General features: G+C 43.0%; 2 protein-coding genes across 6 annotated transcripts in view; one reads left to right on the top strand and one right to left on the bottom strand.

The window, feature by feature from the left end:
- Positions 1-317: 317 nt before the first annotated feature.
- On the bottom strand, positions 318-11,314 carry adck5 (aarF domain containing kinase 5). Of its 3 annotated transcripts, XM_031586434.2 has the most exons (15): positions 11,110-11,314; positions 7,370-7,458; positions 6,795-6,944; positions 6,375-6,450; positions 5,573-5,773; positions 5,098-5,238; positions 4,589-4,702; positions 4,169-4,300; positions 3,964-4,047; positions 3,776-3,857; positions 3,517-3,595; positions 3,014-3,105; positions 2,097-2,349; positions 1,642-1,758; positions 318-1,335 (listed from the first exon to the last, which is right to left on the bottom strand). In XM_031586434.2, the coding sequence occupies exons 1-15, from the start codon at positions 11,131-11,133 to the stop codon at positions 1,233-1,235; spliced, it is 1,737 nt and encodes a 578-aa protein (XP_031442294.1). In that variant the 5' UTR covers positions 11,134-11,314; the 3' UTR covers positions 318-1,232. The 3 variants fall into 3 exon arrangements, with proteins under 3 accessions (XP_031442294.1, XP_031442295.1, XP_031442296.1); XM_031586435.1 differs by lacking the exons at positions 7,370-7,458; positions 11,110-11,314 and having other exon boundaries at positions 6,799-6,893; XM_031586436.2 differs by lacking the exons at positions 7,370-7,458; positions 11,110-11,314 and having other exon boundaries at positions 5,573-5,768; positions 6,795-6,846.
- A 3,775-nt stretch (positions 11,315-15,089) lies between these two features.
- The window catches only part of ctdp1 (CTD (carboxy-terminal domain, RNA polymerase II, polypeptide A) phosphatase, subunit 1), a 94,091-nt gene continuing 92,973 nt past the window's right edge, over positions 15,090-16,207 (top strand). For 2 of the 3 annotated variants that reach the window (XM_031586706.2, XM_012832921.3), the window contains exon 1: positions 15,104-16,121. In XM_031586706.2, the coding sequence (XP_031442566.1) occupies positions 15,814-16,121 (308 nt within the window). In that variant the 5' untranslated portion in view covers positions 15,104-15,813. Of the gene's footprint in view, positions 16,122-16,207 lie in introns of all 3 variants that reach the window. The other variant, XM_031586707.2, reaches the window with a different exon arrangement.

The raw sequence follows: 16,207 nt of genomic DNA, 5'->3' as shown, positions 1-16,207 counted from the left end.
CAAACCATTTCTAGATGACCACAGTGTTAGTCTGGCTAAGAGTTCCCCATCTCTGTTTTCACAGGGTTTTTGCAGCGAGCGTAGTGAGACAGTTAATGAGGATTAACAGAACTACACAGATCACAACTACAGTAGCTATTAGCTACGAAATAGTCAAACATGGTTGTGAGTCACTGCAGTGGAAGCCGACCCTAACCAAACCATTTAACCTCATGTCTGCACTGTCTGAGATTAGTGTGAGTTTATAGTATACTGATGTCCCTTTGTCACACAGATTTAATGGTGGGGAAAAAAAATGACATCAGACCAGTTGTATCTACCTTTCTTGATTTTTTTATTCTATACCTTATGTGCTCAATGAAACCGCACATTGTGCATATATTCTATTTATCACATGGTTAAAAAAAAACGGCTTAATTATTGAATGTAGGCAGCAGATCAAACATAACACTAACTGAATACACACACATGTTCCCGTGACGACAGCAACAAGTTTATTGTAGTGTACTGTGGTGCTCATCTGATCATCTTCCTCTTGTTCTGGGATGTTCTATGTTTACAAAACATGAACGTGTCTGTGCTACTCAAATGGCTAAACGTCAATCCATGAGAACGTGTGCTATGAAGGCATAGATATGTAAAATATAAATCTTCGGTATATGTTACTGCAGAAGTAATGGCATTGCTAAACAAATGTAAGAAATATTTGTTTTGTTTAATTAATGTATTACAGATCTAAATTATGCCAGAAATGGCTTAAAAAAAACACTTGTAACATCATTCATGTAAGACTAAAAAGTCTGTCCGTCTACTTCAGTGTCAAACTCAACAGTATAACCTGTATGGGGAAAAATGTGAACTGTGAATGTTAAGGTAGATATATTTTCCCTCTTCAGTTTCACTTCTTATGCCATCGGTCTACCTTCATTGGGTTTCTTCAACAAGCTAAATTAAAATGTTCTTTGCAGGGAAGAGCAGGAACATTAAAAAAAAAACCTGTGCTTGGAGAGTCCACAATAGAAAATAGCACCAGTTTGATGATAAAACAAATCAATAAATAAAAAGCCCTTCAACATCCACCAATAAAAAAAGCCTGAGGGGACTTCAAATGAAACCCTGATTTGATCTTCCTCTTTGCATTATGCTGTGCCAGATGCAGATATCCACAGGAGGAGGCCCTTGCTGAGGTAGGAAGAGGTAGGAAGGGTGTCTGGGTAAAAGCTTTGTCCATCTCACTTCAAGTACTGGTACATCTCCTGGTCCAGAGTGATGACACCAAAGAAGGAGAGGACTTGGAGCAGCGAGCGTGTCAGACTCATCATCGCCATCTCTGACCTGGAAGGACAATGACAAGCTATTAAACTGAGAGGTCAAGTAAGGACAGTGACAAGCTATTAATTAACACAACAGCAACTATAAGTCTTTGCCACTATAACCCTCTCTTCCACCATAAATGTGTTTGAGTAGGAGTTTGTTACATATACTATCATCTTGAACAGCAAAAAAAAAACATTGCTTTTTTTTGCCAGAAATGAGCCTCATCTTTTGACCTCCTGCAAACTACCAATGATTAGTAAAGAGCCATTGGCCTTTGCACATGTAGACTATGGCACAGCTTGATGAGTCGAGTGCTGTGTTTACCTCAGGGCGACCTCAAACTTGAGGCTCTCCCAGGAGGTCCAGAGCCAGCGGAAGAGTCTGAAGCTGGGGAGCACCCTGGTGTCGTCCGCCTGGATCTTGCCCCAGCCTCCAACGGCACTAGAGCCAACACAACACACAGAGGCTCAACAACAGGCCAAGCACACGCAGCGTAACAGCACAACAACTGAGGCCTCAAAGTTTCATTAAGGATGACAATTAACAAAAAGGCATTGTAACATTGGCGTAGGTAAAAAAAATAATACAATTCTCCCTTTAGTTGAGTTAGGGTCTCAGTTTCTGGTTAAAATCTATGATAAATAAAATGTTGTTCCTTCTAACAGAAATACCATAATCATTGATAATTATATCTCATTGATTCACATTGATAATTATCTTGTGTTTCTGATTATATATATATTTAGTCACTCCAACACATTCAGCCGTGGTCCGCCCACCTCTTGGCCATGAGGAAGTAGCGATCGACGGGCGCGCCCAGAGCGATGTTGATGCTGCGCACCGTGTTAATGTTGCGGAACACGAGCAGCATGGGCCGCGGCAGGGCCTTCAGCACCCGCATGATGTTGTCGAAGTGGTTGGCGGCCATGTCGCGCATGTACGCCGTCTCCTCCCGGCTCAGGATGTTCCCTAGACCCAGCTCCCCCATGTTGATGGGCCGCTGCAGGAGCATCTCACAGAACAGGAAGTAGTCTGACGTACAAGGAGCCAATCATGGATGAGAGAGAGAGAGGTGTAAGATATTTCTCAACTGCGACAGATCAGCATGCCAACTAGACTGAAGTGATATACAAGGTGTGTTGTTCTGTCTCTACAAATCATGGAAACATCTATAATACACTTATTCATAACTACATTTATGAATAAAACAATTTGAACAATTTCTTTTACTTTTTTCAATTCACATCATTAGTTTCAGTGAATGTAGGATGACTTCATGAGCAGAGACACACACTATCTGTGGTACAGATTCCAAATGCACGCAAAAGAAGCAACACGATGTATGTGCACTTTTCATCCAATTATCATTTTGTATTTCTGGGTCAGACTGGAGGGTGTCAAGCTTTATCAAACAGTATTTGAAGCAGTTAAAGGCAGAGTTAAAGGCTCTTGAGTGTAAATATGTAGAGTGGTAAATATTATTTGTTGATCACAAAACTAAATCTTGATTAATCAAATGCATGGCATCAATGCAAAGAACAGGAGCCCCCTAGTTAAGTTATCCAGTACCAGGTAATTAATGTGACCTTTAACCCTTCAACACCACAATGAATGCAGTGTCACACAGGAACTTGAAAACTAGGCCACGTTTCTATTGCTGTGCAAACGAAATGATCGTGTAGTGTATGGCGCTAACCTTTGACCCCAAGATCATTGGAGTATGTCTTCATGCCTGCATCATCCCGCAGAACGATAGCACGCCACAGCTTACACAAGGCTACTCTGTCACTATCAGAGAGAGGAGAGAAAAAGAGGGAGGGGTGTGAGAGACGGTAAGCCAGAGAGGAGAGTAACAGAGAGGGAGAGAGAGAGGATAAAGAGAGGAACAGGCAGAGAGAGAGAGAGAGAGAGAGAATAAAGAGAGGAACAGGCAGAGCAAGAGAGAGAGAGAGAGAGAGAGACAGGTTCAAGGTTGAAGACAGTCTTTCATCAGTTATTCATCATGTTGCACAATCCACTGCTTGTTTATGTGGAAAGCCTTCAGGGCATTGAGCAAGTCTAATTCCCAAATCCCTTCATCTACACTCAAGTAGTTTCACAACATATTACACATGTTCATCATTAAGTGAAAACACATTACCGCACTTCACAGAACTCTAGACAGTGCCGATACGATCCAGCATTCCCAGGCATGCCTACCTTTTACTGAGGTACTCGTACAGGCCGTGATCCAGGAGAACCAACTCAGCCTTCTTGTCTGGCCCTCGCCGCACAAGCACTGAAACACAACACAGTTGACTGAGCTTGAGTGACATGTGAGGGCGCAATCCAACAGCCTTGGCTCGCAGGCAAATGCTTCCCTTCAGTTTACACACTTTGCCTAAATAAGTGAAACACTGAAAGGCTTCTCAGTTCCCCCCCCCCCAAACACACACACACACACACACACAGACATTACCATTGCCTGGGTGTGGATCAGCATGAATGAATCCTGTATAAAAGATCTGCTCGGCAAATGTCCGAATAAGCTTATCTGCGGTCTGAAAACACACAAATGAGGGGAAACAAAGGGAATTGTCATATTCTGTATTTCCTCCTGAAACACTGCTTCTGGAAAAGAAGAAACTGTGAACTCTGTATACTCACATCTTTCAGGCTGAGGCCCTGCCTCCTGATTTCTTCCACATTGTTGACTTTGCAGCCCTCACAAAACTCGGCAGTCAACACCCTCTTCAAAGTGGAACAGTTCATCAGTTTACACAAGTGGACAGTGACAGGTAGACAGCAGACAGTAAACGTACAAGTATTAATGAGGGGAAATGTACAAACCCACGCTTGAGTGCATACATACCTTGCTGGTGTAATCCCAGAAGACTTTTGGCACCACAATGAATTTGAAATGTTTCAGCTCTTCAGCACAGCGCTCGGAGTTCCTGCCTTCATTCTCAAAGTCCAGCTCCTCAGCCAGGGTGCCCTTCAGGTCCTGGAGAGCAGAGGGGTGTAAACAGACACACAAGTCAATTATCACTCACTGACTGACCAACTGACCGAGTCACTGACTGACTCCTGTAAAAAATAAGTATTAAAGTCCTAAGGTTTTAAAACAAACAAAACCAATTTTTTTTTTTAAATAAGCCAACAAAATGTATTTGTGTTTCATGTATCGCTATGGCAACAACAACATTCGGTGGCCTTGCCGTTGAACTGCTGCTGTTGTGTGCTGACGTGAAAAGGATTTCTGAGAAACACTGAAGCGCTCCGACGGACTGACCTTGAGGACCCAGCGGAAGCCGAAGCTGGGGTGCATGAGCTTCACGATGTCTAGAAGGATCTCCACCGTCCGGATGTCACCTTCAAAGCGATCCCGCAGGTCTATGTACTGAACCTTGCAAAGGTATTCACATATATCACACATATTCAACACACATCACACATATTCTCTCTCTCTCTCTCACACACACACACACACACACACACACACACACACACACACACACACACACACACACACACACACACACACACACACACACACACACACACACACACACACACACACACATATCCTTATTCCTTTTATTCCTTTCCATACTCTGTACATCCAGCCAGCATCAATAGGATCATCTTTTTTACAGAACCATTGCAATTACATCTACATTATTGGGATAGCTGCATAGGGAGGGAGGAGATTAAAAGGATGCAAACAAAATGAACAGATAAAATGACGATTCCTAAAGTTTGGACCATGTATGATCAGCAGAGTGACCCGAAACCGCATACCTTCACTGCCACCGCTGTCCCATCATGCAGCTCTGCTTTGTGCACCTGGGCCAGGCTGGCGGCGGCCACCGGCTCGTAGTCGAACTTTTTGAACATCTTCCCTGGAGTTGTATTGAAATCTTCCTGAAAAAGGGCGTCTACCTATAGATAAAAATAGAAAAAATGTAATAAAAACAAGTCATAAACTGAACTGAAAGCCCATATAATGGGCAGATTATCAGTCACGCAGTAGCATGCAGATGCAGACAGACTTTTCCTTTTTCCCATGCACCCCTCACCCTGAAATATATGCATCTAATTTACATCCATTCCACTGATGATCTTTTTATGCTATGCCTCTGGTTGATCAGATATAGTACAAGAAGCAGAAAGCAGGTTTTACCCAAGTGGATGTTTCCACTACCCACAATTCCTCACAGCTGCTCTACCAGGCCGCAGGCGCTCGGGTTAACCCTGAATGAACAGGAGAGCTCACCTCCTTGTACCTGCGATTGAGGGCCTTGTCCTCCAGTATGCGCAGTGTGCGAACGTACTCGGGGGGCAGCAGGTGGTTGAAGGCGCACAGGCCCTGGCCCAGTTTGACGTAGAGGCCTCCGTTCTGCACGGCTCCCTCCACCATGTTGTCAGCGGCCCGCTGGTGGCACGCCGACATACCCGCCACGTACGCCGGGCTGCTCTGACGTGAGACGACAACACACCACATTACTACCACAGTGATGCTTGATGCATACTGTACGTACAGTGACACTATACAGTGGTACTGCACATATTAGTGACAACAGCAACAAGTATGTGGGTAAAGAAATCAAAAAGGTATAAAGAACGTCTATTTCTGCTGTTACTAACATACTGTATATACGGTAGATAAGGCCTGCGATCATTAAAGCAGCAATACAGAGTTCTGTTCCAAAACTAGTAAGCTAACTACCCAAAAGCCATGCAAAAACCTTGCAAACACCACCAACAGCCCAGCTGACACTGATAGAAGTTTGCCAACACACTAACTGGTGTCTTTTGCCAGTATAGTTGGCAATGTCATGCGTGTGAAAGCTTTTCTTCCATTTTTGCAGGGGGTTCCAGCCCGTTACACAGAACTACATAGGGCATATCTTGGATGGCTAGTGGGGAAGACACAGGTGTTTATCTGCCCTTCACATGACCATATGCTATCAAAATGAATTTGAGGATGGTACCAAAATTAGATGCCTATAAAACCATACCTCAAAAAGTGTCAAAATGTTGCATAGTGTTACTTTAAGTCTGATGATCAAGCCTACCTCATCCATTCCCCTGAGAGCAACATTGGAGGTCCACCAGTAATCTCCGGAGATCACCATTCCAACATGCAAAGACCTGAAGAGAAGAGATAGATGATTTAAGACCCCTGATCTCCTTAGAACAGGTGATTAATGGCTGTTACGCCCCTCTACACCCCTACTGGCTTTGCAGTGGCAGTGCAACAGTCTGAGGAGGTGTGGATAAAAGCCAGGCGGTTTGCCCTCAGAAGGAGGCCTTGCATGCTCACCAGGCGTTTGATGCAGGTGTGCACACTGTTGGCTTTTGGTGCTTGGCACTTACTATTTTACTCTGTGTTTTGGTGTTATAGAAATACGACTTCAAACAGCTTGGGAGTCAGGATAATGAGACAAATAAACAGAGACAGACAGACAGAGAAAGACAGAGACAGACAGACAGACCTACAGAAGCGCCCCACGCCTTCTGATAAGATCTTCATCTTCCTCCTCTCCCTCGGCTCAGATACGGCGTACTTGACTCCCACCAGCACCGGCGTGCCCACGGCAACACCTAGCAGCATCTTCTTCATGACTCCCCGACTCTTCCCTACTCTGCAGGATGAAAGACAGACACCATTTATGACAGGTGCATACATGACACCATCATCACAGGTATATACATATGACTAACATTCTAACGTCTTGGAGGTGTAAGATGAAGTATTAATAGAGTGGTTTTGGTTTTGGCACTGACCATCTCAATTAAACTCAGTTCAGCGTCATTTGAAACATAAATATCAACCTGAATTCCTGCAAACAGTTACAACTCGAACTACCAGCAACATATAGATTTCAACAGTCGTACTGACACTGGAACAGGGATCTCTCTGATCAGTGATTTTCTTTTACTCAAGACTGACGTGGAGGTGCCCTCACTGCAGGTGTGTTTGCGTGCTGCTCTCCTGTACCAGGGCCACACCTGAGCCCTTACCTGTGCGTGCTGAAGGGGCTACGGAGAGGCACACCTGAGCCCTTACCTGTGCGTGCTGAAGGGGCTACGGAGAGGCACATGAGGCGAGGCATGGAGTCGCTCCAGCAGGGACAGATGATGCCGACACAGGCGGACCTACAAGACGAGCAGAACAACACATCAGCACAGTTACAGAAATACTGCACACAGATTTACAGTTAATCTGGCCAATCAATTATAATTGTTATCTTACACACCGCATATGGTCATGTACAGCCTATACTAATGAATGTAGTTTGGAGTACAGCCAACATGTTGTTTGGGGTCAAGCCATTATCATTCAAATCAACTCCAAGCAGAATAGATCCTTAAATGAAGAGGGTGGTGCGTTAAGTAAGTTCACATTTCTCCCCATGAACTTCAGTTGAGGAAAAAAATTAAGAAGTTACTGTGTACTATGCACATGTTGATTTTTAAATTAGATGAAGAACATTAAAAAAAACCTACTAAGAAGCTTTGCAATAGGTCAGTAGTGAGTTCTGGTTTCATTTGAAAGGTAATGCACTTTGCTCCAAAACTACTTCAAAACAACCATGCTGGGGCAAGGCGAGGCATGAGAGAGCGTGTTCATCAAGGTTACAGCAGACAATCTCGTCAAGTGGATTGTTTTCACTGGCTGACTACAGAACAGCATGTCTCTAAACAACCAGCCTGATTTATACATAGGGTGCCATGTCAGGGACGTTCAAACTAGTGGGCTCCTCGTTCATTTTACATGAATGTAAACAGACCACAGATCCATAGCAGTGTTTGTGGAGTAGCACAGTGCAAGGCTCGGATGGACTAGGAAGGGAAATTAGGTCTTCATTGTATTTAAGATTAGCAGACTTAAGAGGCATTTGGCAACAATACCAAGTGAGGACCAAATCTGTTTTGTTCCGTTTAGATACACCTCAATAGCCAATGGTAGAAATGCCAGGTATCTGAATGCATCACAGTTGCAAGCCTATCGCTCATCTCTTGATTAAAAATCTTGCGTTCAGATTTAAAAAACTCCCTACATGTTCGCCTTAGTAACTAGAGATGCATTTCCGCACGCATGAATGAATGATTGAAAGCGTGAATGCGAAGTGTGAATTTACTGATGCTGTCTCATTGAGAATAGCACTGCTGCCTTCTGCTAAACAAGTTTCAGTAAGACACAGATAATCTAAATTGTACGATCATATAATGTAATTAACTAAAAATGATTGGTTGGCTAGGTATCTCATACTGAGTAGAGCTAGTTTTGTAGCGACAATAGGAGCCCCTAGGCCCATAAACTGAATGCACTCGATTATTTCTATTTCTAATCAACACTGTACTACGAAACATTCTAGGCATACTGGGTCCCAGCTTGTTGTCAGAACAGCTGGCTGTCAGTACCATCTCTAATAAAGCAGGAACCCTGAACGCATCACACAATCCAATCAATGTTTTGTATCCTGACGCTGCTATCAGTGGCGCTCACTGAACATCCTGTGCTCTGCACTGCCAGGGAAGCTGAAGGACAAGGCTGCTGCTGAAGGGGTCTAAGAGATCTCTCTGAACAGGGAAGGGCACAGGGGGAAGGGATGCCCTGTGTTTTTTGGGAGTGAATTTTTTTCGGGTAGGAGTCTTGGGCTGGCTGAGATAGAGACGGAGAGTTTAGTTCCAGCACACACCAGTTCCTCCACTTTCTCTGAGACTTCCATATGTGGGGGGAGTGATGATGAGATAGAGAAGGTGGATGATGAGAGGAATAACTGCTGGTGACTAGTGTCCTTGGTGACTCTGCTGGTGATTTTAGTGTCCTTGGTAGATAATGTAGGTGGGGACAGTGGTTACTCTGTGCCACCTGTATTCTGTGTCTACCTGTGGTGAGGTGTCTTATGGTCCTTCATTGGTCGAGGGCAGGAGGAATAAACATTTTTATGTGCCCCCAGAAGAGATCAGAACTGTCAATATAAATCAGACCTCTTAGGATGCAGGTTCTGCTCAGCCATGTGTTGAGACCAAGCTGCCGGGGAAAACAGATTACTTCCTCAAGCTGACAGAAGCCCACTGATGACAAGTATACTAAACAAGTAGTCTGTCAGCGCCTCAGCCATATCCACTGGCTCGCTTTTTCTGCAAGCCTCAGGCAACTCCTTTAGATCTCCTTTGAGTGACCGTCCTCATAAGTGTTTTGGCTGATATAGCTAAAAAACCTCTAACATCTATCCCCACTGGTCTGGTGTGTGCTTGCCAACCTTGTTCCCTCGCTTCCACTACCAGTCCGCATGCTTTAGCTTCTTCCTTTCAAAGGCTTCCTCAATCGCATCTTCGAAGGGAATAGTTCACTCAATAAAGTAAACAATGCGTTCACAGTCAGAATACAACAAGTACTTAAATTGACTTCCGACATCAGCCAGCAATCTCCAATCCCAGTTTGCCAGTACTGGGTCACTTTCCGTGTTTACACGTTTTAGTCTTTAACGTTTACAAGAAAAGGCATGCAGGGGGTGTGCTAAGCCTGAAAGTAAGACGAGGTATCAAGACTCATTGTAGCCAGTCGTCATCATCATTGAAGTTAAAGCCACCCCTTATTTGGGGAAAGAAAAGTATTAAAAAGTTTAACGTGTGTTTGGTAACTGTAGGGGGCGCTGCAACTGACACATTTAAGCTACGATTTTGAAATTTGGTGAATACTTGGCTATTTTTTTATTTGATCACATCTCCTAAAACTCCATTTGCATCATTCAACAAAATGTCTACAATCAAAATTCAGCAGCCTATAATTACAAAGTCACACCCATCCTAATATTGACTTGACATATCGCTCCACATTCTGTGGTTGCATTTTCCTGCAATGTAAATAAATGCCACCATCGACATTTTTCCTACTCTACTTACCCTTGTAATAGTAACCCTACGGGCACACTATAATAGTAACCCTACGGGTATACCCACTAAGCTGTTTTGTATGCATCATGTATATACCATATGATGTTTGTTTGTATGGATTACCGGTATGTACATTTACCACATGTATGCTGCAGATGTACCACTTGTAAGCTAGCATGCTCATTATGCTACATGTATTTCTTCTGCTATGTTCCTGATTGGTCCATGATTACCATTGACTTTTTTCTTGCCCCTGTCGCCATTGTGCTTGCTCAAGCCCTGGGCTCTTTAAAGCGCCTTGAGAAAATTGTATTGTTCTGGCGTTATATAAATACAATTGAATTGAATTGAATTGAATTGAATTGAATATTGCAAAAACCTAATGCACCAAACCAGCGTACGGTCGCCACACCCACAAACTTAAATTTTCACACAGAATAAGATATACAACAAACTTTTTAGGAACATAATAATTCAAGATAACACGCCTTTCTCGGAACAGAAATGTTCCCTTAATTCCGCTATGCGTAAACTACGTCCACTCATCTTGCTCCCGGGTTGTTGTACCTTGTCTTACATTAACACGCCTCCCGCAAAATAAATGATTAATATAAACTACTACCAAGTCTGTCAGTCGAAAATCACTGACTTGCTAGCTAACATCTATGTTATATACTAACAGGTATACGCTAACTCAAGTGGGTGCGTTTATTTTGAACCTAAACATTGGTAATGTTAGCTTGTAACTCTTGACACCGTCTAGCATAACGGGCAAGACCTTGATCTTATAGTCATCTGCCATACTATCACACTGACGTTATAGAACGTTAACGTTACCTTGTTTTCTACTTGATTGCATGCTTGAACCACAGAATATCAGCAGAGGCTAAAATAAAAACTTACTGCTCTGAATGTCTCGGCAGTCATGTTTCGTTCAGATTTCTGCCATTAGCAGTGGACTGACATTAGGTCTCCGTTGGTGTTACCTCGAATGTCACAGTGCAAATGGTCTGCTGCTGACGGAGAACATTAGTTGGCTGCTGGCGTATTGCGTAGGAGATCACGTGAGAAGTGGTCCGACAGGGAATGTATCCGTACAGTTAGATTGGCGCTGGACGATCATTGTTGAACAACTGCTGAGACTACAACGAAAATACAAATCGATCATCCTGTTCGGCCTATCACTGAGTTTGTTTTATACTAACATTGCGCTTCATCGAACCCCACTACCCTAAAGTTTGGCAATATCAGATTGGAAAATGAATCATCTTGTTACATCGTGGCAGTTAAGGATAACTTTGAAGTCTCTTTTAATTTAAGGCGCATGAACAGACTCATTATTGAGAGCCCCTAAGTAAAATTAAATTGTTAGTTTGACATATTTGATTCTTCCAGGTGATATACAAACAATATTCGATCTATTCGAACAATAACCATTGCCTTTCAAGGGAATAATTTAAATTGAGTTTGGACACTCCAAAGAACAGAGGGAATCCATCTGAACGCCCTAATAGCACAGAGACATCTGAGAATAGTCTGATGATTGAGCTGGGTCCTCTGTAACCTTCCAGACAGGTTGTTTATGATAAGAGGAAGCCTGGTGAAAGAAATACCTGTGTGGGAGGGAAGCCTCCACGTGGGTTCTGCTGTCTAACCGGCCAAGCGGCAATGCTGGCAACATAAGACGGTAGTGGTCAGAGGAAGGCATCAGAGAATAGTCTGAAGATGGAACTGGATCCACTGTAACCTCCCTGGCAGGGTGTCTATGACAAGAGGAAGCCAACAAAAATCCACAGCACATCTATCTGGTATAAAATATGAACCTAAGTGAAGAAGTAATTGATAGTGATACAGATTTTGTTTAACATTTCTTGTGGCAAAATGTGATAATATTCTCTAAAGAAAAACAATTGTTAAACCGTAACTAAGGACCTCATATGTAACCACAGCAGCCTAAGTGGTGACAGTTGTTTGGACAAAGGGACAAACATAATCATATTTACTACAGACAACCCTCATGCTGGACTCTAGAAAGGAATATTTTATGCAGATTTCAGTCCCATCCACACTGTCAATGTTAACTACAACAATAACTTTTACTACTGCTTTGAGCATCCACATTGGCTAAAGATAAGGAAAGCCTCTCAGAAATAAATCATGTTTTAATGTGATGCCTTTAGAAGTTTTCTGATTGTCCGTCACTGTTTCTACTGTTCACCCAAACGCTCTGAAAATGATGCCCAAAAATCGCATTCTTTATCTCGTTTTCATTAAAGTGTGTCGTGTGGATGTTGCCATTCTTATGAGCTAGAGCAACAGTTTTTACAGTTGTCGTTATAGTTATCATTGGCAGTGTAGATGTCCCCTTGTGATATTACCATGATGCACTCTGACAGGTAATGATGGTGTCAGGGACACTGAGAGGGACCTGTGCTTTTCTAGATTTTATGTGGAGGCACCACAAAGATGTGTTGGATGGCAGAATCTAGAGCATAAAACTACAACCTACAGTTGGTGATGGCTACTTTGATAATTTCAGTTTTGGTCTTACTCACCCCCCCTCTGCAAGATCCTAGATCCACTTTTCTGGAAGACTGTACGACACGTCTCCATAGAGGCGTCATTATTGTGAATCTTTATCCTGAGTGCTTCGGGAGGCCTCACGGCTGGGAAACATCTGCATCTAAAATTTGCAGGAACAGGAACATTTCAGATTCAGTATTGTTTGAGTCCAAACACATGATGAATGTGTTTTTTTTTTAAATACTAAAGAAATCTTTCTGGACCTCTTATCTACATATTTCCTGTCCCACAACATTGCACAATTACGCTTAGATAACAGCAGATTTCTTGCAACCCTCAGTCCAAAGTTTCAGAAGCCTTGCTGAAATAAGTTCTTCCAGTACTAACCTGTTGGACAATGTAGATAGCACTGAAGCTACAGTTCTTCAGTAAGTTTCTACTGCTCAGCATTGTGTTCAGTAGATTTTTGTGAACCTTTAACTGGAGCCTCACTAAACACCTTGATGCGCTACATGCGCTGTCTGTAGTCAATAACATGACCACAATCAACAATAACAAAATCAGTGTTTTTTTTTATTAGGCCCACGACACCTCAAGAAGGCTCAACATTGTCTGGCGTCCCAGGCCCACCCCCGTCTATAGTCATATATATGATGTCTACAAAGTCAGTGTTGAAGGTGACAGTGACTCATCTGTTTTTGAAATGCCCAGATTGAATCCTTGTCTCCATATTATTGTGACTTGCCCGATAACAGAACACATGTCCATCCCTGACCAAAGATGGACAGTTCACTTCACTTGGTTCCCGGGCGCTACAAGCTGCCCACTGCTCCTGGGGGGTCCTTGAGGAAGGACAGTCCAGGATGGGAAAAAGCAGAAAATAAATTCACCGCGACCTCAGGCTTACCTGCGTGTGAGTGTGTGTGTGTGTGTCCTGTGTCGCCTCCATATATGCACGTGTGTGTTCCAGTGTGTCGTGTGTGCCATTAAAAACCTGACAAAGGTCTTAATTATTATTATATGTGCTTGCCAGAAGAAGTGTCAAATTGTTAGCAGCAGTGTGGAGAGATACTTGCCTGGAAAGCAAATGTTGCATGTGAGTAGAAAGTAGCATTTTAAAAGGCATTTTGAAACAAGTAATGCATGATTATAATACTATTACAGCAGGCAAGCATGGCCTTAAAGTAACACTATGCAACAATATGACACTTTTTGAGATATGGTTGTATTGGCAACTAGTTTTGGTACCATCCTCAAATTCATTTTGATAGCATATGGTCATGTGAAGGACAGATAAACACCTGTGTCTTTCCCACTAGCTATCCAGGATATGCACTAGGACTAGGTAGTTATGTGTTTCCTGGCTGGGACACTTTGCAAAAATGGAAGAAAAGCTTTCACAGCATGACATTGCCAGCTATACTGCTAAAACACACCAGTGTGTGTTGGCAAGCTTCTATCAGTGTCAACTGGGCTGTTGGTGGTGTTTGCAAGGTTTTTGCATGCCTTTAAGGTAGTTAGCTTACTAGTTTTGGAACAGAACTCCTTATTGCTGCTTTAAGGTGCAGCACAGGAGTCCAGTCAAATAGGTCTTCTGACTTGGGTGTTCTAGCAGTCAGCCCCTCCAGGATTTTGCGTTTGCGGACATTAACTCAATTTTGAGGATTTCCCGCAACAATTGCAATAGGTTGCAATTTTCTTTAATTCCTGCAATACTTCTTTAAAGAAAATGCTAAATGCATGCATTATTCGCGATCGCTTTCAGGAGTGTTTCTATGTTTCAGCAAGCCTAAACCAGTATAAACTCAGCATCCAATCAAGGTCCAGTCATCGAGCACTGCACGCACCCTTGAATGTCATTGCGAATTCGATTCCGTTTCTTTAACAAGAGAAAGGGTTAGGGCAAAACAGAATCCTCAAATTCTATACAGCGTGGGCAATTTATGTGTGCGTCTATATCTTACACAACAGTAATGCATTCACTTGAGGAAAAACATTGCGCTGTTTTTCTGAATTTCTGTAATTCTTTGCCGCAAGTATCACAATAAACCCTCGATGCGATAGATGCGGCCACACGCAAACTGCGCCATCTGGAGATTTGGAGACAAGGATGGAGCCTACCCTGGCTGAACCTGCAGAGTTACTAGCTTTCAACCAGCAACAACCAGTTGTTGGCGTTTTACGGGGTGTATTAAACCACACACAAAAACGTCAGCTGTGTACAGTGAAGTTTAGTGTCAAATTGCCACAATCTTCTCATAACAAGAAAGATATTTTAATTAAGGTGTTGTGTATTTCTTATTTAATAAAGTCCAAAATTCCTAGGCTACTATTCTGACTATTCATTCTGTGTTTCCCTAATGACTTAGCGGGCTATTTAAGATTACGAAGGAACGAGGGTCTCCCACGAATCATGAAATAGGTTAGTTTGTCTTCCTTGGGCGTTTATCAACTTCTTTTTACTTGTTTCACTACTCTTATTTTTTATTTTTTTTATTGTATTTATTAACTTTATTTTAATTCTTTATTGTGTTTCCTGTTATTGTATATGTAAAGCACATTGAGTTGCACATGTGCATGAAATGCGCTATATAAATAAAGTTGCCTTGCCTTGGGCCACAGCAATCACCTTCAATGGCCGATGAAGTAAATTGACATATTATAGACTAGGCAGAGTTGTGCCTTAAATGGAAGTGTATTGCCATTAATACGCTAAGCTAGTCTCAAGAAAATTCTCAGTGTCTTGCAATAGTCACACAGTACCAAAGTCCACTGAAAAAAGAAACATTTTAACGGGACCTTTAACTAATTCAAAGTCTCCCGGAAGCTGTAGGACCCTGCTCTCGCCGCGCACTTGTGTTTCCTGTTTACGGGCGGGAAGAGCGAACGAACCTGAACCCCTGTCCATCCTACATCGAAGAGTGCTAAAGCTGTAGTCCTCCACTTACCAGGACTGCTGTTTTCTCTGTATACCGAGGTGGCCTATTTGAATCATTTTCTGCTTTACTTTTTATGTGGGGATTTACAACTTGGTTTCGAATTCCCCGCTGACTGAAGTTTAAGGGGATTTAGACTGCAAAGCAGATGGAGGACCCTGCAGACTCTGGCGGCGGTGGTGCAGCAGCTTCACAGGGCCCCACGATGCGAATGACGGAGATCCGCTGCCCAACAGGAGCCTGTCCTTTGCGGTTACTGGAGTGGAAAGTTAAACCCGGATCTTTTGTCAATGTAGATTCTGTGCTTGCACTGTGCGCCCCTATTCGACCGGTGGAAGGGTCTGAATTAGAAACACGGGAACAGACAAACAGGCTGCCTGAGAAGAAGGTGAAATCGGATCGTGCAGGAGTAGTGAAGGAGCTGTGCTGTCAACTTGGGCAGGTCATATCGCCTGGGTAAGTAGCTTGCTGGTTAATACTCGCCAGTCAGCAAACGATAACTTTTGTATTTTTTTTCTGTCATAATGCAAAGACCAACCACG

Source organism: Clupea harengus, chromosome 19 (assembly GCF_900700415.2).
Source record: "Clupea harengus chromosome 19, Ch_v2.0.2, whole genome shotgun sequence".
In the NCBI taxonomy this organism is placed as follows: domain Eukaryota; kingdom Metazoa; phylum Chordata; class Actinopteri; order Clupeiformes; family Clupeidae; genus Clupea; species Clupea harengus.
This window is presented reverse-complemented; position numbering and strand designations above follow the sequence as displayed.

Coding starts and splice junctions, on each gene's coding strand:
- adck5 (XM_031586434.2), bottom strand. CDS start 11,133: ATGACTGCCGAGACATTCAGAGCA. Junction 4,703..5,097: donor GGACAGCGGTGGCAGTGAAG/GTATGCGGTTTC, acceptor TACCTTTGCAAG/GTTCAGTACATAGACCTGCG. Junction 3,106..3,516: donor TACGAGTACCTCAGTAAAAG/GTAGGCATGCCT, acceptor TCTCTCTGATAG/TGACAGAGTAGCCTTGTGTA.